Source organism: Sceloporus occidentalis, unplaced genomic scaffold (assembly GCF_023333645.1).
Source record: "Sceloporus occidentalis isolate IW3139 unplaced genomic scaffold, rSceOcc1.0.p SCAF_15, whole genome shotgun sequence".
Classification (NCBI taxonomy): Eukaryota; Metazoa; Chordata; class Lepidosauria; order Squamata; family Phrynosomatidae; genus Sceloporus; species Sceloporus occidentalis.
The window spans coordinates 18,339,964-18,366,789 of NW_028316995.1; the positions used below are offsets into that span (position 1 = coordinate 18,339,964).

The following is a 26,826-nucleotide window of genomic DNA, read 5'->3' on the forward strand; positions in this document are numbered from 1 at the left end:
TGTTACCTGGTGATACCTGGGAATTTCAGTCAGCAAGCTACCTAATGCTCACCCTCTTCTAAGGGAGCGGCTTCATGGTGTCTAGGGCTACCCACACATGAACGTAGGCCTAATCACTCACGGAGTGTGGCTAGCCATCGTAGTGGCGGGGCAAGACATGGACAAGAGGAGTAGTCCAAAATTCCATTAAATGGGTTAGAAGTGAGAAGAAAATTTGTCAGGGACTGGGTGTTGTTAAATGCCTTTCCTATGCCCCGGAGATCAAGGACAGTGACCAGAGACCTGGGGAAGCAGAGTCACCAACCTGGAGAGTTCCTGGTTATGGCCATGATTCACCATGAGTGAAAGAGCTGCTTGATTGGACATGAGAGGCATTGGAAGAGGATTCATAGAGGGAGGTATGATGGGAGAGGCAGTGCTGTTGCCAAGCAGGGGAGAAGTGTCCCAAAAGAATAACATGGAGAAAGTCAGCACTTCTTTTGATTGCCCTCTTCCATGGAGAGAAGAGGCAATACCCCTATGAGCCACCTTATCCTCACCCAAAGATGTGCCATAATAATCATAATTGGTTGTTTTTTTATGTAAATCTCTCGGTTTATTGGTTAATCTGTTTCGAAGCCTATTTTAAATTATATAAAGGGCTCATGGTTCATGTCTGTATGGATTGGGCAGGAGAGGTTAGATACATTGCAAGAGAAAGGGTGTGTGATCAGGGATCATGGGATGATATAAAAGGGACAGTTCTGCCTTCAGACTTCTGTGGATAAAAATAACACATGGATTAGTGCTTCTTTTTTTCTTTGTTTCTAAGCGTCCAAAATTCTCAAAACAAGGCCAGCCTAAATTGAACTAAGGCGGAGCATAGTGGGGTAACATAATGCAACGCTACATTACTCCATGGTAGTAGTGCGGCTGCAAAGAAGGGCCCGGGAAAAGTGACTATGTCAGATGGGGGGTAAGAAGTGTAAAGAAATGATGTGTGATAGGAGTACTGTGTGACTGATAGGTGTGATGGGAGTGAGTTGTGATGTGTGATAAGTGCGAGGGGATTAGGGGTTATCTGGGATATATGTGAGGAAATGAGGTGTTATATGTGGTAGGTGAGATGGGAGTAATGTGTGACCTGAGTGATGTATGATAGATATGATGGAATGAGGTGTTGTGTGTGCGATAGTGTGAAGGAGCAAATTTTACAGCTGTGATGAGAGTGAGGTGTGATGATAGAGTGAGGATGTTTGAGTAAGTATGTGTCTGTGTTCTAGTGCATAAATTGGTTAGAACTGTTGTTCTGGTAGAAGGGAGGCATGGTAAGGGCCAAAAGGTAGAGGTTGGTAGAAGAATACAAATCCATTCTGGTATCCAAGCATTGTCTGGCTGATAATTGTTTTAATCCTTGAAATTTAACCCAGAGCTTGGACCATATCTGTTAATATATTTTGTGGCGGGACACACAGGGAGGGTAAGGTGGGCCATTTAAAACTGTTTCAATTTTTCCACAGCAAAATATCTGCCCACTGTCTGCTGACTTGGGTGCAAACAGGTGGAAAAGAATACATGACAATATGCTACAAATTATTTTCTACGCATAAACCACAGTGGGTACCAAAAGCTCTATTTGTGCGTAGAACACATGGGGTTCTGACAGATAAACCAGCAGATAAGACAATAACCCCTTTTGTCAGAACTCAAAGTTCCAAAAGTAATCATAAATTTGGGAGCAAAATCACTAATTTTTCCTTTTATCGCCCAGCTCTACACTATATTGTATGTATTCGCAAAACTTGGGGATTGCTAGGTATAGATATATATATATATATATGATAGATAGATAGATATAGATATATACACAGAGCTCACAGAATACCAAACAGTTTGAAATAATATAGTAAAATCCATTGTTTTTATGTTGTATTTTTTTACTGTTACTAGCTAATAAAGCACATTAACCATTTAAATGCTAATAATCATTATTCTGTATCCAATAACAAGAAAGGCTATAGCTATCCTGTATGATGAATAAAGGATTTTTATTTCACTATCAAATAAAGAGTCTTTGAAAATTAACTGACCTCTTCGCAAGTCGATAAAGAACAAAATGTTGACTTCACTTGATAGCATAATAAAAGTCACTCTATCTATCCTTATGATGAGTGCTATAACCTGAATTATATTACTAAGTGGAGTAGTTTGGCTTTATGTATTATATTGTTCTGTGTTACAGAGAGCATTGATGAACTGTTGGATCTCATGTTACCTTTTGTTAGGCAACAACTATCGGTATGTAAATGTAGGCATATATTGGAGAATGAGCAATAACATTTAAATTGACAGCGTAGAAAATTAACAATAATCTGAACACACATAAGACATATTGTTGCTAAAGGAGAACAGGGTCCAGTTCTTGCAATATTACTGTTTGCTAGGAGGATTTGATTGTAGTGAAGGTCACATGAAGAAGTCAGCAGTTTGGTAATCTTCTTGGTGTGGGAAGAGATGGTTCTTTCCAAAAGACAGGTTGTGGGATATTAAGAGGATAAATTGTATGTTTCTCAGATGATGTGGGTTTTAGTGTGTGTTTAAAGCTAAAATAATTAGGAGACAGTTTTATAGCAATAGGTAAGGAATTCCAGTGAATAGGTGCAGTATAGGTGAAATCCTGGAGAAGTAACCGTGGTAAATATTGTAGGGCAACACAAGTGATTGGCAGATCCCAAATGGTTTGGAGATTATAGTAATAATAATAAATAATTAACAAATTAAACATATAAATATAAACATTTAAAAAATCACTACACACCTTGTATCTGTAAAAGCCAGAGATATGAAGCCATGGAGGGAGGGGGCAGCTCTCCAAAAAAAAGACAAAAAAAAGACAAAAGCAACATGAGTAAACACAAAGTATACTTTTCAAATTATAATTTCATTTATGGAAGGCAAAGAGTGAATCAAAGCCTTATATCATCCATGTGAAAAAAGTTATTACCCCTTAAAACTAATAACTGTTTGTGCCACCCTTAACAGCAACAACTCCAATTAAATTGTTGCGATAACAGGCAATGAGTCTTTTACATTAAATGTAATTTACATTTAGACTGAAGAACCAATTGGCGGCCATTTTTGAGGCCAAATAATATCCAACTGCAACTGGATACCCTATTATAAGGACATGTAGAATATTACATATGGGATATACGGAATCATTGTTTGACAACCACAAAGCACATTGTAGTGTTTTTTATTGCAGGAGTTACTACTCATTTCCAATGCATCTATATTCAATATACATTACTGTACAATACCACTTCTCAAAAGGTGGTATTAAGATATGCAACTTTCGAAAATATATGATACTTGCTCTCTATTACAATCCCTTCTGGATAATTTTCATTATAAAAAAAAAAAGGTTTTAGAACATTCACAAGTTTGCGGAAGGCAATATTTAATACATTCTGACAAATTAAAACTATGAAAGCCACTATCACGAAATCCATTCGAGGTAGGCACGCTGCCAGCATGCTGGTGCCAGCACTGCACTATGAAAATTTGTAGTGTCTGCAAAAAGAGCAAATTCCATTAGCAAAACCAATCTAACATTCACATTCATTAAATGACTACATGCAACCAATATTAGAAGTGATAGAAGTTCATAAAGACTTTGTGAATTACAATCCAACCCAAGTACGTGTCCTCCAAGCAGCAGGCTTGGTAAATAGAACCTCATACTATTCCTTCAGCATTTATTTATAATACACACACATCTCATTAAGGGCAGTTTTTTTGCTATGTGCATTTTTAGAATATAGAAAATGAAATATTAAATTACAGCAAGAGACAATTACGAGCACAATTCCATATCACTGTGTACATTTAAAGACACTCAAAGAAATGTACCTTATGTATCAGCAGCATGATATATATATATATATATATATATATATATATATGTGTGTATATGTGTATATATATATATGAATATCAGATATATAAAGTACATTGCACATGAAAAAGCTAATCACTACTGGTAAATAAAAGTAGAATGTTAGTATCTTACTTTGGGATTTTATTGCGTCTCTTGCTATGAGGTGGTCTCGCTGTCTACATTTGCATGCTTCTTATGTGGCACTTTGGTCACATCTTCACACCACCTACATGTGCCCATATGTTTCTGGTGTCTCTTATGGAATCTCATTGCATTCTTAGGGCATAGTTTTCACGGTCATGTCTTGGACACACCTTGGTGTCTTTTTACCACTAACACCAACTGCAGATCCTTGTGTGTGTAGTGAGCCTTGTTGGTGATCTTTGGGTGCCCTTATGTGTTTGTTGGTGTCTCTTTTATTCTCTCAGTGGTGGAAATAGTGACCCCCATGTGTTTTGCTTTACCCACAGGTCAGATGGCATATCTCAGATCCCCTACCCCCTGTCAAATGCCTTTCCCTCAGGCCCCTATCATAACCCCCATCTCTTAGTCATATTTCCCCAGAACCTAGTCATATTCCAAGAGAACTCTGTCATTTCCCTTAACCCCTGTAATATGCCACAGCCCTGTATTTCCTCCCCTAGCCCCAGTAAAATACTGAACCCATTTTTTGTCCCCAAACCCTTGTCATAAGCCACTATCCCCTGTGTTGTCCCCCAAACTTTGTATTATTACCACCAAATACTATAATACCCCCTGATTGTCTATGTTTGTTTTGGGATGGTGACAGCATTCCCTAATGGACCTGTCAGGGCCCGGGTGATCAGGTTGGGTAGGAGCCTCACTGCAGGGGATACCTAGGGTTCTGTCTGCACACGGCGATGCATGGTAACCGAAGGATAAGGTAGACAGGCACAAAGGAATACACCACAGGCAGAATTCCAGGTAATGCTATGTATTGTATATTATGGCAGGACAAGCAAATACAGGTAAAACAGTCTCTTGGCAAGAAAACGTACGTATGATAGGAAGCCCACTGGCAGGGCAGACGGCAGGAAGCCCTCTGGAGGGGCAGACGGCAGGAAGCCCACTGGACAGGGCACAAGGTCACTGGCAGGCTGAAGGTAGGAACATTACAGGACCAGGTACGCAGGAAGCCATGAACAAGTCAAGATCAGGTACAGGGCCAGAGCAAAACAGTCCTATAACTTCAATGCAAAGGCACCTAACAAACAGGGGAGTATCCAGATATAGGCCTGGTCATTAGGTCAGGTGTTAATGACATAGACTTCAGGTGAGGGAGGGAGGGTAATAAAGCCTGTTGGTTAGGTCAGGTGTGGTAATGGCATAGATATAGGTATAACCAAACACAGCTCAACATAAATACACAGAACATGGATTAAATACATAGCAAATGAAGGGTTAGACTTGAACTATCCTGAAGTACCGGATGTGATGTCACATCTGCCTTTCTCAAGGGAGCCAACAGGTCTGTGCTGCAGCTGCGTCTTCCGTCGTACATTTAAATGAGCTCCGATGATCTTGGCACCTTGCATTGGCTTCACTCTCTATTGTACAGGCCTTGCTTTGTCTCCTCCTTTGACTGCCTGCCCTGACTCTTTGGTCCGTTCCTTGACTTCGAGTTAGGTCCTCTTTTTTTTTTTTAGAGAAGTGGCTAAGTCTTGGCGGGTTTCAGACTGTTATAGTCAGAAAACCTCGTCTCCCATGTTTTGCATAGTCATCTAAAGGCCCAAATGTAGATGTGGTATCATTACATAGCAGTGATGAAGTGACAATATTTAAAAATCTAGTATATACAATATAGAAATACATCTATCATTACTCAATAACATGTAAGTGTAATACCTGGACTACCAGTTTAGGTCATGCTTCAGCTTTGGCATGGTTTATAAGTCTTGTAAATATCAACGCCAATATCTGTGAATTACGTATTATACTAGTAATAATTAAAATACAAAGTGTAACTGGCTACCCTTTCTGTGATCATTTATCATTACTGACAACTGAGAGACAAATTACTGTCTTGGATTTCTTGTTTTACAACCCCAGAAGGGGGTTCCATAGAAAGGTAAATAAAAGTCTACGAATGTTATGAATAATAAAGTAAATAAGGCTAGTGTTCCAGAGTTCTTAGGAAATATACCTTACTGTATCTCATGTCATTTGCTGCCTTTTGATGTCATACGTGTTTGTTGCTTTTCTGGCTGGCATGTAGCTACTCAGAAAATCACCATTCTTTCTGTGTCTAGAAAATGTCTACAATTGGAAATCTAAAAGCAGCTGCCTTTAATTTGTAATAGACCAAGTAAGGGAGATCATCACTGATAGCAGCTTTTAAGTGGATACAGCGGGGATGAATTTTAAAGAGGGAAGAGATTCCCTAATATGTAAATGCAGCTTATCGTCGTATTGATTATCTGTAAAACCTTCATACAATTCGCTTTAATCCATCCCCTCCTCTGCATTTGCTCTCTTGCCCTAGCTCTTTGGCTAGCTGGTGATGTGTTTGGCTAATGTGCATGTGCCCAATACTTGCCGCCAACCAGCTCCAGCACTGGCTAGCACTTGCGTTCCATGGACCATCTTCATGCACGCACAGATAGCGTCCCTTTTGATTTCAATGGCAGTGTGCTGTAGCTCTGGAGCTGCAGCTGCTCCTAAAATCAAGTGCCTGTAATTTCTTTCAGCTAAAGACAGTTTATTAGAGTACTTAAACATTACTTTAATATGCATTCTTTGTTTGATAGGCCAGCACACGGCACTGGAGTGTCCCTTTAAGTTGAGAATAAAAATGTTTTATAGAAAAGGACTATTTAACTGTAGGTAAGTTACGCTGAAATAAAGAAAATGAATCTCGTCACCATAACTATATGCAAAACGGAAAAATGATGGAAACTAAATTGTAACATTCAATTATTTCATTTTACTATTCAGTCAAGAACATTGACTACAAGATCTTTAAAATGTTATTGTTTATCGAGAAGAAATTTGTTACTTTGTTCTCGGAATACAGAAATCAGTCCCATTAGAGTCCCAGTATTTATCTCTGCCAACCTAGGCTTGAATAATCAGTCATGTGCTGTCGTAGCTGACTTTCTGAAGGTTTTTTATTTAACTAGATGAGTCACCCAATCAGGACCCGTCACCCTGGAATTGTGTTCTCATAAATGTACAGCTTTTCTGTCAAGCGCGGATTCTGTTCCTTTATCCCCGGATTGTAATGACAGCATTTATACGATCTTTAGGCTAATCTGAACAAATGTTAATTCTCAAAGGGTATAGCAGATGTCAGTGCCGTTTATTACAAAGACATTTTAATCAGGGTAAGAAAAAAAGGTTATTTTCCTGGAATTTTTTTTTGTTCTGGCTGTAGGTCATGGGTGCTAAAGCAAGTATTGGATGGTCCCACTCTGTTCTAGAATGAAGACAAGCAACTGGTGAATATATTCTGTACTCTCCTGGCAAACCTAGGACTGTTGGCAGCTATGAGTTTATACAGAATAAAGTATCTCCTAGATCTGTTTTGTCTAATTCTTGCACAGAGAATATTTCCTTGGTAATATTATTTTAAAAAACGAGTGTATATTGCATGAATTACTTTACTATGATTTATAAATACCTTCAAATTGGGTCATTTATCTTTTCTATGGCAAGGTGAAAAATGTCATGCACTTGAGTTTATACACTTTTAGTAAACAGTCATTTAATCTCAAATTAAAAATTAAAATTTAGCAATTAAAATAGAAAAAAACCCTCTATGGATAGGTCATTTGGAACCATGAAAATGTATTTTTTAACCCTTTTATCTCAACTGTAAAAATCTAGTATGCTTTGAATGTCTTTACTCTGATTATTCAGCATTAAACCCACTTAAACAGGTCTGTTTATATATGGTTACAACATTTCCAAACAGTGCTGCTTAAAGTCTCATATATTAATAGCTTATCTATTTGAGACAATCGCTTTCAATAGACTATTCTGCATTGGCAATAGTCAGCAGTTCCTGTCTCCTCGGTGTTTATATACAGTAGTAAAGCATATATCTTTTTAATAAGAGACAAGGAGGCTATTATTTTTTTTGTTCTTTGCCATAGTTGATTCTTTTTCTTTATCCAAGAGTGCACATTGATTGCCTAGTAATTACCTCTCTTCATGTTGCTCTGCCATTTTACAAGTGGCAAGGGAGTTAACCACTATCGTTGGGTACCGCAGAACGGGCTGTGTAGGCAACCGTCATCACTATTAAAAGGGAAACAGAATAACATTACATTTTCCATGCACACTAATGTAGTGTTGATAGCACTAAAGAAAGGTGTTGCATATGTTTTAGAGGCTACATTAGGCATGCTTTATTGGCTGATCTGGAACTCACCATTTTATGTTGCCTTTTGACTCTTGGCAGTAGCCCATACCTGGGAACTTTCCAGAGGTGTAATGCAACTCAAATTACTTATGCCCCTGTCTGCACATATCTTTTGGCAATGTCGCCATGCAATGTGCCTTACTAAAGAATAGACCTCTGTAGCCACAAGCTCCACATGCATCAGTCACTGGCCCCCTTTTTATCAGCAGTGTTTCTGCAAGCTTGATTTTTGGGCATGCGTTATTTATGCCTCTACACTTGAGATAGTTTTGCCCAGGAATATTCTGGAACTGCTCCTGAGTCTCCGGGCTTGAAAGCAGACTCTTTGTCCTCTGGGGCAGAATTGGATTTCATGATGTGGGGATGGGGCTTAGCTCTACTCAGTTTCTAACCTTCTACCCTTTTTTCCTCTCCCATATGGAGAGAGGAGCCACCAAAACTTTCCAGGTATGCAAGTGCCTATTGGTGATTTCTCTCTAGCAGAGTAGTCATTGGTCAAGTTGTTAGCTTTTAAAAGTTGTTTGTGTACCCTTATGCGCCACAATTTGAAAAACACAATGTTTATTACCATGTTGAATGCTTGCAATCAATTTGCAGTCGAGCTCATGTGAGTTGGAAATTGAGTTGAACTTACCTTTGATTGTAAATCACCCTTGCATGCCAAGTCCATTTTATGTAAATGGAAATGGGCCACCAAAAAATAATAAATAAATACAAAAAATGGTGTAGAAAGGCTAAAAATTTTAGTTGAAGTGGGTTTAAAAGCGTCATTAATTTAGCTCCATGGTAAACCATACAGCCGTATTAGGATTAGATATGACCTAAAGGTTAGCTACTTTGACATAGTAATGCGATACCCAATACATGACCACATAGCATGAGTGAATCCCCAATATTTATAATTGGCATTGCATTGCAGAATGAATCTGCTGGGTCCGCACTGATTCCTTGCTTTATGGAAAAATAAGTCTGGCTGATGATTGAAAATGCCTGCTGACTGCGCACAAGCCTGTATATATGCTCCTGTGCAATCAGTGACATCTGATGGTTGAACAGTGAATTATATGTTCAGTCGCTATAATATAATGTAATGTAGTTCTTACAGGAACTACTTCTTTGCAGGTGGAAGAAATATAACAAGATAACGTTTATTAATAACATAATAAGATATGACCCAACAATTTGGCCCTACATTCAAATAATGTGCAGCCTGCAAAACTATTTCACATCTAGAACAAACTAGCCTTGTGTCCCACAGCTAGTCTCATGTCAAATGTTCTGCATCCTCCCACATGGCATACCTCTGTTGCAGTGTCCCTGAAAAGTTCCCTTACTAATTCTCAGTCTACAACCAGAACTTCATAATGAATATGTCATAGGTGTACACTATAACCACGATTTTGGGGCCATCAAGGTGGTTTCTTGGTGTGATTGCAGTTGGTGATTAATGGAAGAGCTCTGGACTGTAGTTTCATATTCCATACAGCAATGATTATTCAACATAATTGAAGATATGAAACAAACATTTTAGGGCAGTCGTAATATTAGTATATTAAATAATTTAAAAAAGATATTGAGATCATAAAATATTAGTATGAAAAATAGAAGGGATCATGCTAGCAATTTTTAATGGACTGTCTTGCAGTTAAGCTAAATTGGAGGTTGGGCCCATGGTATGAGACAACTAGGGAAACCCTGAGAGTGCAAATGTTCCGCCTATACCACTCATTACATTGCCTTACATTGAGCTTAATGGTACTGTCTGTACTTTGCTGCTACATTAATAACCAAGGTGCTAAGGTAAGAACTCCAAGTTAATAATCAGGCAAAAGTGGGAAGGCAGGATGAGGTTAAACTATGTAAAAAGAGCCTAAACTAAGCTCTATGTCAATAATCAGACCAAAAGGAGAGGACATGCTGAGATCAAACAAAGTCAATAGTCAAGTCAGGGTCAAATACCATGAAGACTATAATAAGTCTACCCGAAGACCAACCAAACTACAAATCAGTGTCAGGACTCAGCCTAATGCAACATTTTGGCGCCCACATTGTAGAAAAGACACTACTGCAAAAACTTGAGCATGTGAACCCAAAACCAACAGAAGGATCTATGGAATATTCGACTAACAAACAACTTAAACTTGCACCACTACACGGCAGTGGTGCTGAACATACGTAGAAGGACTGGAATCATCAGTTACGTATAATTGTGCGCGCGTGTAAAAATACTTGGCACTCAGCGGACTTGTTGCAATGTCATTTGAATGTTTTACATTACAACTGGTGTGTAAGTTACAATTAGATAAGCTTTTCTATAAGAATCACCCACCCACATATATATAGCAGGATGCAATTCCTCCCTCTTAAGAACAACCTGTGGTTATTTAAAGACAGGATATTCATTTAGCCATCAGCTCAAGTACACATTAACATTAAACACAGGTTTGCCATCTAAATTGTGGTCTAAATAATTAAGTGCTCCTGTGGCTTATTTATACATTGATAAAGTTTACAATGGATCACAGAAATAATGAATATAAAGAACAAGACATAGGTTCTTCAAAATATATATTTTTTTAAATACGTATGGACCTTTTCAAAATGCTCTCCTATATATTGGGTTAGAATCATTTGGGCATTGCATCCCTCACTAAATGGAATAATCAAACAATAGATTCTCTGGCTGGGTGGAATAAATGAGAGACCCAACATTACACAGTCAGGTGGCTGGATGTGGGGAGGTACTGTACTTGTGAACTCTTTGGGTTTGACTCGAAGTCCCCAGGTGAAGCCCTGCTTCTGCAGATCACCGCCTTGGTTTCTTCTTTCTCGGTTTTTAGGGTTTTGTTTCACAGCTTTTAAATTGAAAATCCAGACACATATTCACCACAACTAACCATCTGCCATTAGTATAAACTAATAACATCATATTTTCTTTGTATGTTGGCTCACCAGCCGCTCTTTTATTTACTTTGTGTATCACTTCCTGTTCTGGCTGGAAGCCGAAGCAGGACTGTGCAGCCACTGCCATTTTATTGCAGGCAAACAAATCCTGGCTGCCGTGTTTGCTATAAAACATGTCTTTAAATTAAGTACTGCCAACAGTCATCGGGAACACAAGTTGGAATCCATGGTTATCGACATGAGCGGCCAAGTAAAAAATGTATGTGCAGAATTTTAAAGTGATACATGAGTCACTCATTAGCATAATGAATTTGGTTTAAATCCCAGGGTCATTTCTTAAACCTAGATACAAATCCATTGTTGTCACACTTTGAAGTCAAATGCCAGCGTTGTACAATACTTTTGTGATGATGTAGGCTGTTGCTTGATGAATCCCAGCCATGGCGTTAATGGGCACTTACGTTATCCTAGGTCCTGGCTGGTTACCTTGTTTCTTCTATGCTATTTGAAAGTCTGCTTCATGTTGTCTTATGAAAACCCATCCTTCCTTAACACATAGTATGACATTGAAGGGACAAATAACCCATGAGAGCAACAAAACGTCTGGCTCATAACGCAACATATTTTGCTATCCATTTACTATCTCAGGTAGTCTGAGGGTTAACAATATTTTCTGTTTTTATTCAGTTGATAGGCTGTCAAATGACTGGTTATTAAAAAGCTGAAAATCATCAATTAATGTCAGACATGCAAATAACAAAAGTTATGAGATGTGATTGCTTGAGTCACCCCATCAACTGACATGAATTGCATCTTTCTACAGAACCTTCCATACCAAAACTAATATCAACAAAACAGATTTATTCAGTATTTACTTATCTGGCAGTTATTTCTTAATTATCAGAAATTTTCATATCGGGAATGGAAAACTAGAGAAACCCAACCCTGTAAAACTGAACTTTACTGTACTTGTGATCATCTATGATGTTCTGGTCAGTATGTTTGTCTGCTAACATGGGTTAGATAAGCCACCATTGGCTAGAACAGTGATTTCCAAACCAATCCTCAAGGCACACTAACAGTCCATTTTTAGATTCTAGACTGTTAGGGTACCTAGAAGACTGTGTTGGGAACCACTGGGCTAGAATCAAACATCCGGCTTGGCTTGTCAGGAAGGTTAGAGGGTAGGCTGAGCCATCAATACTACCTTCCAGAAGGAAGCACATGAGGACCTGTTTATCGACAGGGTAACCCTTGTTCAGGTCATGCACTGTATTGGGTCTGACCTGCGCTGCATCGTGCCGGTTCACTCACCTCTCATTTTCATGAAGAGCTTCAGTTCTTTAATAAGAATGGAACAGAGAGACCTCTCCCTCTCTATTTTACACCATAGATACTATAATTCAGCATCAATGCCTTATATACAATTAAAAGGACATGTTTGTTGCATGGAATACACCTGTACAGGTGACTTGATTGCAAATATCTCAACAGAAATATTAGCATTTAAAAGTGACCACATTTCATATAAAACTTAATTGTGAGTCAGTTAAATACTGTCACGAAGAAGTCATTGTAAAAATTAGCATAATGTATAAATAAAGAGACCTGTTTAATGCATTTTGAGTACATTAGGCAGTCTTCAACCTACCAACCTTAGTCTGACAGCTAAGAAATGACTTTCCATTGTGTCTGTACCACCTGTTTTCTGTCGCAATTGCTAATGGTTTATTTGATTTCAGCCAACAAAAAGCTTAAAAATGTTTGCTGAATACAGATAGAATGTATACCGACTTTCATTAATATGTCGTCATCCATCTGTGAAGGTTCTCATGAATTAGACAGAACAACTGTATTCAGTTCAGTGCCTCTTTTCTAGGAGTAGATTGGGTTTCTCACACATTTGTGAGTTCACGCAGCGCTAGCTTACAGCACCACAGGTACAAACAGCTCTACAATTTAAACCACGAGTGGTTACAAAGAATGACAGAAATATAGTGCTTGTTGCATGGACCTGATGGAGGCAAATATTGTTCTATAAATGCTATTCCTTTGTGTTCCTCTGTAGGTATCTGCAAGGCTAGAATATCTCCCATGATCCTCCACCAATCCATGTATTGTTAATTTTTCCAGAACATTAACCATATAATGCCTGTGAACATGATGTTTTTAACACTTCCTTTCCCAATTCTCACATATTGTGAAGAAAGATGCATATAGGATAGATAGTTCAGGTTAGATTCAATGTAATTGGTAAAAGAGACATTAACGGAGGACTTCCAGTATGTGCACTTTGATGAAGCTGCCATTTTTTTTTCCATTGGAAACAACAGTAGGCTCTCAGCCTTTCACAGACTTTTTATTTTACAGGAGAGTTATGAGAAAGTGCCTGTGTAGAGAAAGGGAGACCCAGGCAAGGGTCTGATAAACAGTGAGTTTGTCGTCACAACTCCATGGTGAATAACAGAAAAGGATTGGGAGCAGGGACCATGTGTAAACCTTATTTTTGGGCCCCAACATATATTTTTGATGCATTTGGCAGATAAACCACATTACAGAGATACATGCAATCCATATAAATTATTTTATCATAGTGTTTTTTGTTTATACATAATAAAATTGACACATCGTGGTACACTCCGGACAGGAAGTGACAGGAAGTGCTCATGAAACTTTTCTTAGCTGCTTTGTCTCTAATCACACCCTGACACACAAAAAGTATAAAGTTTTGTTTGTGATGTCATTAAAAAAAAGATGTGGTCAAAGTCTCAAACAGGATGTCAAATCAACTTTTAATTTAATCAAATTAAAATATTTAAGGTCATCTATGATATATGGAATTTTACATTCTAGTTGGTAGAGCTGAGAAACCAAATGTGCTCCACCACCCATTACTAAAATCAAACGCAAACAGGTACACAGTATATCCACTGGTGGTAGAGTATACTGAGAACGATATGAAAGCATGCTCTTTTGGTGAATAGCTAATAGTTTTTTGGGTTTTTTTTGTCAATATAAAGGTTAAACAGCTTGTTTAGTAAATGCTAATACTTAGTTTGTGCCAAGTTTCATGAATATGTCCCCCCATCTGAGTATATTTAGATTCAGACAGAGCAGCTGTACTGTCCCATATACTGGTATAGACTAGACGGGCCAAATGGTTCTCATCTGTTGTCACTTTCCATGTTTCTATAGCACAACATTCTGGGACACCTTACAAGGTGTGTTGAGGGGCCTCTCCCCATATATGTATCCAGTTTTGAACTGAGTGCTCTCTGATGTGTATTTTAGATTTATTATGGAGAAAACTGGGTTGGGGCCATCATCATGACCCAGAGAAAGGGCGCTTCGCCCAGACAGTTCCCAGGTAGGGCTATTTGTTACTGTTTATGCAAAGGTACTTAAAGCAGGATACATGCTGTGGTACCAAAACGTTGAGATGGTCTCACCTAGCACCAATTTATTAAGAACTTTAGATAAACAATAATTGTTATTGGTAATGGCAGGGAAAAATATAAGACATAAATGGAAAGGATGACATTTCATTTTCTGCCTTTTCAGTACGGATTCCCTGGGCCCAGGAGAAATCATCCTCTATTAAGATAATCCAAAATTAATTACCATGTTGTTGTATTGTTGTTGGTTTGGAAAAATCTATTAAAGTTCAATATTGGCATATATGGTATTAATGTGAGGTCTTGCATTTACGTTATAGTATTAATTTTATTGTTTTAATTATTTTATTATTTTATTTTTTCTTAATTTTGAGACCAGCGATTCATTTTTTTCTAAAAGAAAATTCTCTTTGGATGTGACAGCTCCTTTTCAATGAAGATCAAACTCCCTCTGGCCACCGGGTACCATACTGATGGGTTTATTTACTGGGAATCGGAAGCAGAGTCTGCAGGATAGTTGTGGTTTTATGCTCCTGAACTCACTATGCATTATAAAGAGTCATTATAAAGGGCAAAGGTAAATCTCTCTGCACAAAGGGCTGAGCCGGCTCTGTATAAGGCATTGCTCAGTGAGGGTGCAAAACAAGAGAAAAGAAAATTCCCTCATACCTACAGTGTCCAAAAACATAAGATAATTGTAGCGATATGCCTGATGAGTTTATGTTACAAGATTCCTCTAATATGCCTAACATTTATACTCTGTACAGAACATCAGGGGCTATGTTGTTGGAAGGCAATGTTTCATCACTTACCAGGGACACCACTGCTAGAAAGTTAACATGATGCTAGAAAGTTGAGTTTAGCTAAAACATACCAGTTTGAGATATACGCCTTTGCCTGCTTGCCAGAAATGGAAGTCAGGCCCTCATTCAGGTAAGCAACACCTAATAGGAGAAGGGTGACACACATAAGACAATATGCTTCTTCATGAGATGTGGATCCAAAGAACATCATTGTAGTCTACATAAGAGCAGAGACATAGGCCAATAATAAGTAGAAAAGCCTAATGCATTTCATGAATCATGGATAGCCTTTGTTACTACACCCACATTAGTCTCTCCATGTAAGACGGCGTTGGATCTGTCAACCTACATTCTAATGTCATGCATCCACGCAGCACAAAAAATCTATTACAAATATACTTAACATTTCCCAATAACTTACTTTACTTGGCGTATCTAAAGCTGTTTGCTGAATTCCTTTATTATCGCATATCATGGTAAAGACACTGGTGTACTTATCATTAGACTAATTGTCATTTCAATATGAAAATCTCTATTAAGAACAATTAACTTTATATATGTGAAATAGGATACACTATAATATCTGTAAAATTGAGAGGGTTTATGATTTACAACTCAGTTATTTTGTTAGGACACGTCATGTTCCACTGCATGGATGACATTAAATTAAATGACATCTGTAACACTCCATCTAATAGACTGTCTATCCTCACTCATTTAGTTAGAAATCAGTTATGGATGCTAATCCTAAATAATTCAATCTCTCCAAATTCACATTGGAAATGTAAGCAGATTTTAACCATGCAAATAATATCCAAAGTATATCCATTTTGGATATTAAAGATTTAAATTAAGCTTTAAATTAAGACGCCTATAAGCAGAAAACGGAAATCCTAAAGCACAAGTATTATTAATTGATAATTATGGAAAATATCCATATAAGTGAGAATCCATTACCAATAAACCCATACACTATCATCTTTTTTTTTATAAATTATTAAAAAACTGATATAGTGGAAAGATTATCGAAAGATTTGTCTTTATTATGACAGTAGTGTTTCAGAAAATGGCGCACGTCATGGTGCTAGGCATATTACCCTCTACATCGCATAGGTTTAATTTCGTAAGGAAGCCACGTTCCTAAATAAAACTGGGCATAAAACATGTTAAATCGTTGCCTGACCAACTAAAAATCCCTCGGATTAGCATTAAATAATAACCCAATACATGGTTATCTTGGCTTGTTATTGATATAAAACTGTTTTTTGGTAAATTTATTGAAAGCAATCCAAATAATAAAACGGACTCTCAGGAGCTCCATGAAGTATGTGTCAAATTTAATAACATTTCCAGTTTTCAGAAAAACTTGATTAATGCAGGATTATTCTGCAGCCAACTTGGCATCAATTATGGATGTGAAAACGCCAGGTTTCCATTCTAATTTGGCATCTAATGATCTCTCTGAAAGTTTAAAGCACTATAATTGCACAAATATGTCCTCTGCGTAACTGCAAGCATGACACTCTTCAATAAAGGTCTTCTAAAAGCTGAACTTGATCATGAACCTAAAAAAAATATTGAACAAGATTTCCGCCAGACAATGATGAAACATATGATTATGGAGTGTTTTGTGAAATTATGATTATCCTAAATGACATGTATACTCTTTGTAATTATGGATTGACGGTTTATGTTGTGGGATAAACCGCTTAAAATTCAGTATGCTGCAAAATTTTGTAGCTCTGGGGATGTCTGTACTAGCCACAAATGGGCTTGGAAAAATTGTGTTAAATTATACACAGATTGATCGTAGGACTCTCCTGATCTGCCCTGGAGGCTCAGGGATTGACAGCTGGTTGCCGGGCTTCTACTCAGACTTTTGATCTCTCGGTGGGGCAATATAACCCACCTTTTTTGCATGCCATATGGAGCAACCATCTTGACTTCAAGTTCCCATTTTTGCAATTTATTTAAAAAGAGCCAGCAGATTCCATAGTGCTGCTACGAAAGGTGACTGAAAATGATGATGATGATGATGAGATTGATGCATTTAAATGAATAAGTAATAATAACACGTTAAAACATACTGGTATGTCTTACAATGTATGAATTGTAATTGGATATTAATAATATATTCTAGGTCTCATCTTCCCTGATTCGGAAGAACAATAAGTAAGTCGTCTTCTTCTCCCACGTCTTAGTGTAACCTTGTAGTCTGTCAGGGAAAGTCCTATGATAAGCATTTCACAGGCATCATTAGGAAGCAACTATGTGAGATGACTCCGTTAGAGGAAATAGGTTGCATGTGTATTACATACCATTAAGAAGACTAATACTGACATGTAGGTGTGCTACAGTATCAAGTGCCATCTTTAGTAGAACAAACTTACTTTAGTTAAAGGCACACCCTGCTAAAGACAAATGCATATTAAAGTACTGTGATATTACTGGAGATAGAAACTGCAGCTCTGAAGCTGAAACTGCCCTCCTTCTCCAGGGTTAGACGATTCCTGCGAATGGCTGCTTGAAGTACATAAAGTGCATGGAGACAAGTAAAATGATTGTAGTTGGTTGGTGCACATGTGTTCTTCAAGGGAAACAGTGCTGGATACCTGGAGGGGAGTGAGGTTGTATAGACACTGGGGAGAGCAAGAGAGACAGAGGGGCATGGACACTGAGGAGAGGGGGAGAGGCAGAAGTGCATGGACACTGAGGAGAGGGAGAGAGGCAGAAGTGCATGGACACTGAGGAGAGGGAGAGAGGCAGAAGTGCATGGGCACTGGGGAGAGGGAGAGAGGCAGAAGTGCATGGACACTGAGGAGAGGGAGAGAGGCAGAAGTGCATGGACACTGAGGAGAGGGAGAGAGGCAGAAGTGCATGGACACTGAGGAGAGGGAGAGAGGCAGAAGTGCATGGGCACTGGGGAGAGGGAGAGAGGCAGAAGTGCATGGGCACTGGGGAGAGGGAGAGAGGCAGAGGGGCATGGACATTGGGGAGAGAGGCAGAAGTGCATGGACACTGAGGAGAGGGAGAAAGGCAGAAGTGCATGGGCACTGGGGAGAGGGAGAGAGGCAGAGGGGCATGGACATTGGGGAGAGAGGCAGAAGTGCATGGACACTGGGGAGAAGGAGAGAGAGACAGAGGTGTGGACACTGGGGAAAGGGAGAGAGGCATGGATACTGGGCAGAGGGAGAGAGGCAGAGGGGTATGGACAATGGGGAGAGCAGCAGAGGGGTATGGGCACTAAGGTGGCAAGGGAAATGCACTCTGAAGGAAAGAGGTTGCAGGAGAAAGGGACACAGGGGGAGTAAGTAGAGGGGTATGGACATGATGAAATTAAGTGAATTATATATTTTTTTCATAGGCGTATCCGTAAAACAAAATGTGTTTCCTTTTTATATAAACGTATGTGTCCAAATGCCCAATCACAATTTTTAAAACTGGTCTTGCTTAATACGTTTTGTCACTATCCCCAAAATAAGGAAACTTTTATTCCTTCCGTTAGATGCAGATTAATTGCAGTTTGTTTACTGTTCATGAATATGTATTAACAAATTGCAGATTACCTTAGTGTATTTAGATAGTCCCTAAGTACAGCGATGGGGCAGTATGCTGATAAAGTATTGTGAAGGTTACTCATGAAGGTTAAAACCACTCGCTATAATGAAATATGCTGGGCACAGTGAAACCTTGAAGCTATGCTTCATGAGTCTGTTCCCACCTTTTTGTATGCAACGCATGGAATACATTTTTCTTAAACTTTACTTTAGGTGACAGCTTGTAGATCCGTACACAAGAAGGTTATTAAGAGGACGGCCTAAACTGAATGAATAATGAATATGATGTCAGTCATTTCTTGCTTATCCGATGTGTATTTGTACAATGTATAAAGTATAGCTTAGATGTTTTGCAAAATGGTAGGATAGGGAACAAAAAAACCAGCAGAATGAAAACGGTTTAGTGATAAGTAATAGCTGAAATTATAATGAACGGAGGTTCTGCTTTAGCTGATATGGAAGGAAGACTCCCAATGCTGAAACCCTGGACCTACAGAGAAGACAGAAGGATCCAATCCTTGCTGGATACATTTTATGAACTGGGTAATTAAAGAGGTGTGAGAGTGGTTGTGCTATTTGAAACAGGTCTGGTAATCATTCCTGGATTGGGCTTGGCTCCAAATGGAACAAAGCCGCTGACCATATAGAATCTTGACCAGTAGAGATGTAACACAGCAACAGGAAGGGAACAAAATAACTGACAGCAGAACTCTGACTTCATGTAGAGACAACTCAGTCCAGCAGAGTCTTCCAAAACTGCTGCCTTACCAAACCGGATAGAAACGCCAGCTGCATCTGCCCAAGATTCGATACAGCTCTATTAGGATGAGTACGGCGTTCAACTAGGGTCTGCAAAGGTAATCTGGACAACTTTTCCTAGTTGTCCTATCCAAATAAACGGCAGACATCTCAACACATCTAACGCACAGAGGAGGAATTCCTTCTCATTCCTTGGATTGGGGCAATACTGGGAAATAATCTGATTCTGGTAGAGTGTGGAATACTTGAGAAACCACAAACTGGAGTGAGAGCCATGAGTGATGCAGTCTTATCAGGAATCTAACACACACTTCTTGCAGAGATTCAAAGGATGTCAAGGTTAGCTGGGAAATAATAAAACTCTCCATCATTCTTCCATGTCACATTCAACAAATTCCTACAGAGAACTGCTTCTTTAAGATGAAATATTAGTATGGTCGCTGGACAAGGTACTAGTGTAGTATCTTTACCTTCAGGGTAGCTGGGTAAAGACCTATTCAAATCCCTTCTGAAGGACATTTGGTATTTGGCTGGCAGAAACATCATGTTGATCAGTGCAGCGGGACAGTGCTTAGATGAGTAGATATTAACCAATCCATGTCCAGCATATGTCATACCTTGACTGCTTGCAGGGAAAAGGCCATATACAGACGCCATCAAAAAACAGGTCTTGAAGTTGACTGCTTTAGAATTGTCTTCAGACAGGACTTGTGATTGTCATCCCTTCAGGGCTACTGGGAAATCTTCAATCCTAAGTGACTCAGACTTTATAGAATACTTTCTGATCTTGCACTTGGAGAAAATTGTTCTTCCATAACAGCTTCCCAACCTGGCATATCTCATGAACATTGCCCACACATGATGTGCCCAGGACATGCCTAGTTCTCTTCTTCTGCTGCCACCAACTGGGAAAATCTGCCATCGTACCAGGAAACTGAAAACTGTATTTTCGCCTTTGCATAGCTGTAACAGATAAGTTATGCGGTTCTGGACCTTGCTGTCTGGCAGAAATACTCTTGAGGAAAGTCTAATCATAGATTCAGGAACCACAGGTCAATATGGTTGAAGATGGAAACTCTTATAAACATCCATCAAAAGTCTTGCAATTTTGAACGCTGCATTGTTCTTTTCTCTTTGACCATGTGAATGTGGAACGTTTTCCAAATTTCCTGCCAGCTGATCAAAACATCTGCAAACCTTAGAACTCAAGCTGACGTAATGCCCTTTCAACAAATCAACTGCACTGTTTTCACTTTTGCTGTTAACTTTTACATTATAGCCAAACATGATAGACGCATATGCATTTCACCCCAATTCAGGACACCAACACATGACATCTCCTCCTTTAAACCCATTTTGAGGCTGAAAACCTTGGTATTAAGAGAAAAGCTAATACAATAATCCTAAATGTATTTCAAAGCCTAAGCAAACATTTTTTTATTTTTTTTAATCAAGCGGTGTCGGATAGCTTTTTTTTTCTTCAAGAAATCCCTAAATTGGTGTGCAAAGATCATTTAGTATTTGCTGGCTAATTGGGTTTTACAGGCTTCTTAAGATGTGGGGGATTTATTCTGCTTATGTTCTGTGTAATGGAACAATTTACATCATATATATTTATATTCCCAAGCATCGACTAAGAAAATATTTTTACCCCCCTTGAATAAAAAAAACCCAGCGTCTCCATTTTAATACTCTTGTTCAGATTGGCTGCAGCAGCGCGACATAAAAGAATACAAGAACTATATGCCAACACTGCCCCCTAATGGCAAACAGGATGTTTTCTCGTGTGTACATTTCTCACAATGGTAGTCGATTTTGGATGCACTTCATATAGTGAAGATCTAACCTGTTTTAAATTTGGATATTTTATTTTATTTGCAGGACTTCAGCCAGATGGCCTCACATGGGGTGATTCTGTAAAGTGAAAGCAGGTCACTCTAGTAGGTACACAACAACATTTCTACTTAGGAAGCCTATGCTGAGAATAACAAACTATGTTGCTTATATAGAATCATTCAATGGGTGCTACTGTACACTGCCAAAGAAAAATATGAAATCTTCAAAGGAGGATGGATGTACAATATTTAATATTGCACTTTACACAAGTTCATTTTTTTTTTAAGACTAAAATCCATTGGTGTTTACAGTACAAAAACAGAATATCCATGTTTAGTAGATGGTATGATCCATACTGGGAAGTACCATCTTCCTTTTATGAACATCACTTTATCATATGGAGCCTTTAGGTCTGCACTGTTGTAAGTTCTTAATATTGCTCTTCTCTTAGAAATAGCTCTGTAGTGACTCTCCCAATATGGTTTCCATCTGTTTGATGGTCTTCTGGCATTGGTGTTCCACCTCTTCATTTTCATCTAAAAAAAAAATAAAAAAAATATCAGGCATTCAGCTCCGATATATTGCCATGGCTTTTCACCATTCAATGAAACTAATTAAAGGTAATGCACCTATGACTATATGAAGTGCTTACCTTCCATCAGTTCTGCCAGGAAAGGAATGGATTCTGGGAGCAACACCATATAATTCTCTCTGAGCTTTTCAACCAGATCAGTCAACGCCAGCAATGCAGCAAACCGAACCTGAACACGAGTGAAACATTAAAAACATCACAAATGCTGTAAATCAACCATGTGACAAAATGAAGCAATTTTAATAGAACACAGGGTCAAAAATTTACACATTTTTATATTTGAACATTTTCTATAAGATGTAAAGACCATCATCTTTAAAATACTACATTCTAAAGGTTAACATTTCCAAAGCAATGAGACATAAATTGCTTAGAAGTAATGTTTTGTTTATATCTGTACACTACTTTTCAAAAGTTTATGGTCACTTTTAAAACAAGGAATACATGTCCTTCAACTCATCATTCATACACAGATTAGTATATCCAAATACATAAAAATCAATTTTTTTGGTAATATGACATGTAAACAGACTATGCCATATGGTCCTGGATCTTCACAAAACAACTTTCTCACCTTGGGAAAAGAATGGCGCATCTTCAGGAGAATCTGATAGTTGAGAGGTTTCCACAGCGAGTCATCTGCCATCGCTACAGAGAACTGAGCTATACAAGGGACCAGACAACTGCTCACCCTCATCTGGAATTTTTCATCACCACCCATCAAGTTTTCAAGCTAATAAAGAGAAACATTGGTAGTGTCAGATTTCAAACAAACCAATAAACCAGATATGTTCAAGGACATTGGTTAAGCAGCAATACAGAGGAATGGCCGCCGGACCATTAAAAGTGTATTGTTTTGAATATTTCAGTGCTGTGAATGTAATAACGTTGATTAAAGATAATGAATGAAAAGAATGGTTCACATCCTTCTGTTTTAATTCCCCCCCCCCCCAACATTCTCTACATATACTTAAGTCTGTATGTAGAGTTCCGCACCACAAAAAAAACAAAATACATATATAATTAATTGAGCCCTGAAGTAAACCATATCTTCTACACTCAGATCTAATAAAATTGCACAAAAACTTTTCACGCTGGAATACCTGATCAACCAGTGGCATCATCAAAGCTTCTGCCCTCTCCTTGCTCACAAAATGTTGAGTATCATACAGAAATATTTTGTGCAGACAGCTCAGGACAAACTCCAGTATCAAGCAGCTTTTCTCAACATTGTTATCAGAGTCAAAGTATGCGTCATCTGTAAAATAAAAATATATATAAATCAGAATATACTTTCTAAATCAGCATGGTAACCATGTATTTGTAACACACATAGACCTACCAGTTTTACTTGCGTTGATCCGATTCAGAATTTCAGCGAAGGGCTTCACCAGGTTACCGGCAAACAAAGTAAACAGTCCCTTTAGCTTGTCGGCGATGCAGTCAGCCAAACGACAGAAGGTGAGGACTCTGTCCTTCGAAGAACCTTCAGTCTTGGCCCAGTCAAACAGCTGCAAAGGGCGAGGAATTTATTTATTAGAAGCTGGTGGGAGGAAGTGATGAAGCTAAATCTTTTTATCATTATTATTTAAAGTGCAGTTATTTTACCTTGAAGAAGAGCGGTCTAAAGGTCACTTCAGAGAGCTTCATGACCATGATGATTAGACAGTTAAGGATATGACCCTCTGTGTTGCCCACTTGTTCCAGATCATTCTGTAAATAAAAAAGGTTGGCATCAGTTATTATTAATTATATTTTATTTATATAGCGCCAACATTTTACGCAGCGCTTCTAACAATACATATATTCAAGGGGTAAGACGAGAACTGACAGGATAAGACAAACCGATACATTTGGTAGAGAGAGCGCTGCTCGCAATCAGTTCAACATCTAAGAATCCCGCGTTTGTGGACACACAAGAAGCGAGAAGTGTTGAAAAAAGCTTCCTCAAGCTCGCCGAAGCACAGTATACGTTATTTAATTATTTGTCATCTTACTGGCTATGGAAAAATAAACCCATTGTTTACAGAGGCCAGATAAGTATATTAACCAACGAGTAAGGCCGGGTGGGCCTTAATTTCCTCACAGAATTCTAATGAATATTGTAGCCTCTGCAGCAGTCTCAAAAAGATTTTGACCGCAGGTTCAGTGGAACTATGAAGACCTGGGAAAGACCCTTCAGAAAAGGCCACCGTTTTAAGGGTCAAAAGAGCACCCCAGTCCTATTTGCATGTTAAAAGTATATTGGAGCCCATTGGGCATGGACGCCAGTGCAGTTTACGGCATACAAACTGGTGTAGGTGCTTTTTAGTTACTGGAGTTAGTAAAGGATACTTCATTTTATACCTAAAACTTTTTTCCCTAGCTGCCTCTGCTGAAAGTATGCTGCTTGAATTACTTCAATGGGGGCTTCTGCTGAGCAGGTCCCAAAAGTGTACATATCAATGCTTTCTAGTGTCAGTAAAGGGGATGGGGGGCACTGCACGTAAAATGGATTCCAACAAGCATTACTAAAACTTGGACTGCTCATGTAAGTAAATATAGAACAGTGCATCAAAAACTGTAGTGACCCTTAGAAGTAACACACGCACATCAAGGTTCTCTGTTCTCATCACACCACCACTAGATAACAATGCGCAGCGCTGTACACACTAAAAGGATCATATGAATACCTCAGGATGCTCAGCACGATAATCCAGCGCCTTCATAAAGAACGTGGTGAGCTCAGACTGGTGAGACGAGAGCTGTTGCTTGTCCATTATCGCAATGTGTTCCTGGAGAATATCCATGAGCGAGCCAAGGTACTTCTGCGAAAGGTGGAGGGGAAAAAAATAATAATTAATAAGTCTGGAAATCCTAAAATCTAAACCATGTTTTGCTCCACTGTGGACTTAATCCTCTGCGCTCCACACAATCTAAACATACCAGTTACTGGCAATTAAACTGCTCATCGAGTGAACTGAATGCATATACACTTCAACAGGCTACATTGATAAAGCAGAACCCATTGTCCCAATCACTCTCATACCGTTTATATAGTCTACATGCCAAGCATAGTCTATGCACTATATATGCCTTAAAATATGGATTTTTACTTCTGCACTGTTTATAATAATAATAATAATAATGTCTCAAGCATGCCAAATGTTATTAGTATTTTTCACTATACATTCAAACTCACGCATTTTAACCATACGCTGCTACCTGCATACATAGCCCCGGTATTTATTTGCCGAGGTCATAAATGCAAAAACTTTTATAATCATCCAAAAGAACATTACCTGCTGAGTGTCAGCCAACTGACAGTAACACTTGGTAATAGTTGGAAGAACGACTCTGGCTGCCAGCTTGGTTGCGAGAGTGGTCTTGAGCGCTGTCACTCTTATAGAGAGCTGAGATGTAGGACCCACTTTACTGGAAATCTTGTCAAGCCGAGCCACCTAAACAAAATTATGGAGCAACAAAATTACCCACTGAGTCTCATACATCAGATCAAAGGCCGGTGTCTTCAGAAACGTAGTAACAGGGTGCGGAGGACAAATTTACAATTTCTAAGAAAATGAAGTTATTTTATCTACCAGCTAGACAGAGGCAAAGACAAGCAAGAGACGTGTGGCTTTCACTCACCTGCAGCACGCACTCCTGTAGGTAGGGGCTGAGGAAATGGGGAAGAGTTTCCACCACTTTCTGCAGAGCAGTCACGGTGCTCAGTAAGTGGATCTCGCTAGAGAGCAACTCCTTCTTGTGCTTCAGTGTGGATAACAGAGCTGGCATCAGTCTGCAAAAGAGTCAGAACACACAATATAAGCTAGAGTTAAAAGACAAATGTAACATCTCTAATATCTACAAAGTGGAGGAGGACATATAGTTTCATTAAGAATAGTTCGGCCTTGTAGATTGATGTTTTACCCTGCCAGAGGGGTGTACTATCACATGCTCCCATCCCCATCATGCTATCATCATTCTATACTCTTACTATAGACACTATGATAATCAGCTTTCGTTCCTAATCGATATGTCTATATACACACATGAAAATATTTCCAGTGCCAAACCTATAAAATTAGCACATACTGAAATTTGCCTTAATTGCCTGAAAACAGGCCAAATATAAGCCCATGGAGGTGGCAACAAGAGCACGGAGCCTATCATGATTGGAAGGGGTTTTCTAAAGAACCCTAGTGGTCTTGAAAAAGAATACCTAGGCAGCTGTGGTATCGCCAAGGCCTTGACCGTGCTGGCGATTTCTGCGATGCACAGGAGTGCACTACCCATCACGTTCTTTTCCTCTGGTATATCCGCAGAGATGAGGTTCACAGCCATGTTCAGCACAGGTACAAACACATCTGGTCTCTGGGACCCGAAGCATTTGCAGAGCAATTTCATGCTGTACAGGGCAGTCTGCCGGTTGATGGCTTGTTCCTCCTCCTCTACACTTGGCTTGCGATTCACAATGCACAGGAGGTCCTTGATCAGTCCTAACAGCAGCTCAATCTACAAGAGAACACACAAATAAAGGGTTATTCCAAATAACCTCGCTTGGTGGGAGAGTTGGAGAATGATTTTTCCTGCCATATCCAGTTGTGGTCAACTTGACTTCACCTCATTCATTCTCCAACGGTGATACATTATATTACACTGTTCTCATATTTATGACAATGGAAATAATTTAGCAAA

The 26,826-nt window shown here is 38.9% G+C and overlaps 1 protein-coding gene across 2 annotated transcripts in view; it reads right to left on the reverse strand.

Moving 5' to 3' along the window:
- Positions 1–22,004: 22,004 nt before the first annotated feature.
- The window catches only part of LOC149303351 (HEAT repeat-containing protein 1-like), a 28,815-nt gene continuing 23,993 nt past the window's right edge, over positions 22,005–26,826 (reverse strand). For both annotated transcript variants that reach the window (XM_089481516.1, XM_089481517.1), the window contains exons 35-44: positions 26,351–26,643; positions 25,777–25,927; positions 25,431–25,589; positions 24,822–24,956; positions 23,758–23,862; positions 23,492–23,660; positions 23,253–23,407; positions 22,724–22,882; positions 22,210–22,318; positions 22,005–22,093 (exon numbers count right to left, since the gene is read on the reverse strand). In XM_089481516.1, the coding sequence (XP_089337642.1) occupies positions 22,005–22,093; positions 22,210–22,318; positions 22,724–22,882; positions 23,253–23,407; positions 23,492–23,660; positions 23,758–23,862; positions 24,822–24,956; positions 25,431–25,589; positions 25,777–25,927; positions 26,351–26,643 (1,524 nt within the window). The remainder of the gene's footprint in view (positions 22,094–22,209; positions 22,319–22,723; positions 22,883–23,252; positions 23,408–23,491; positions 23,661–23,757; positions 23,863–24,821; positions 24,957–25,430; positions 25,590–25,776; positions 25,928–26,350; positions 26,644–26,826) is intronic.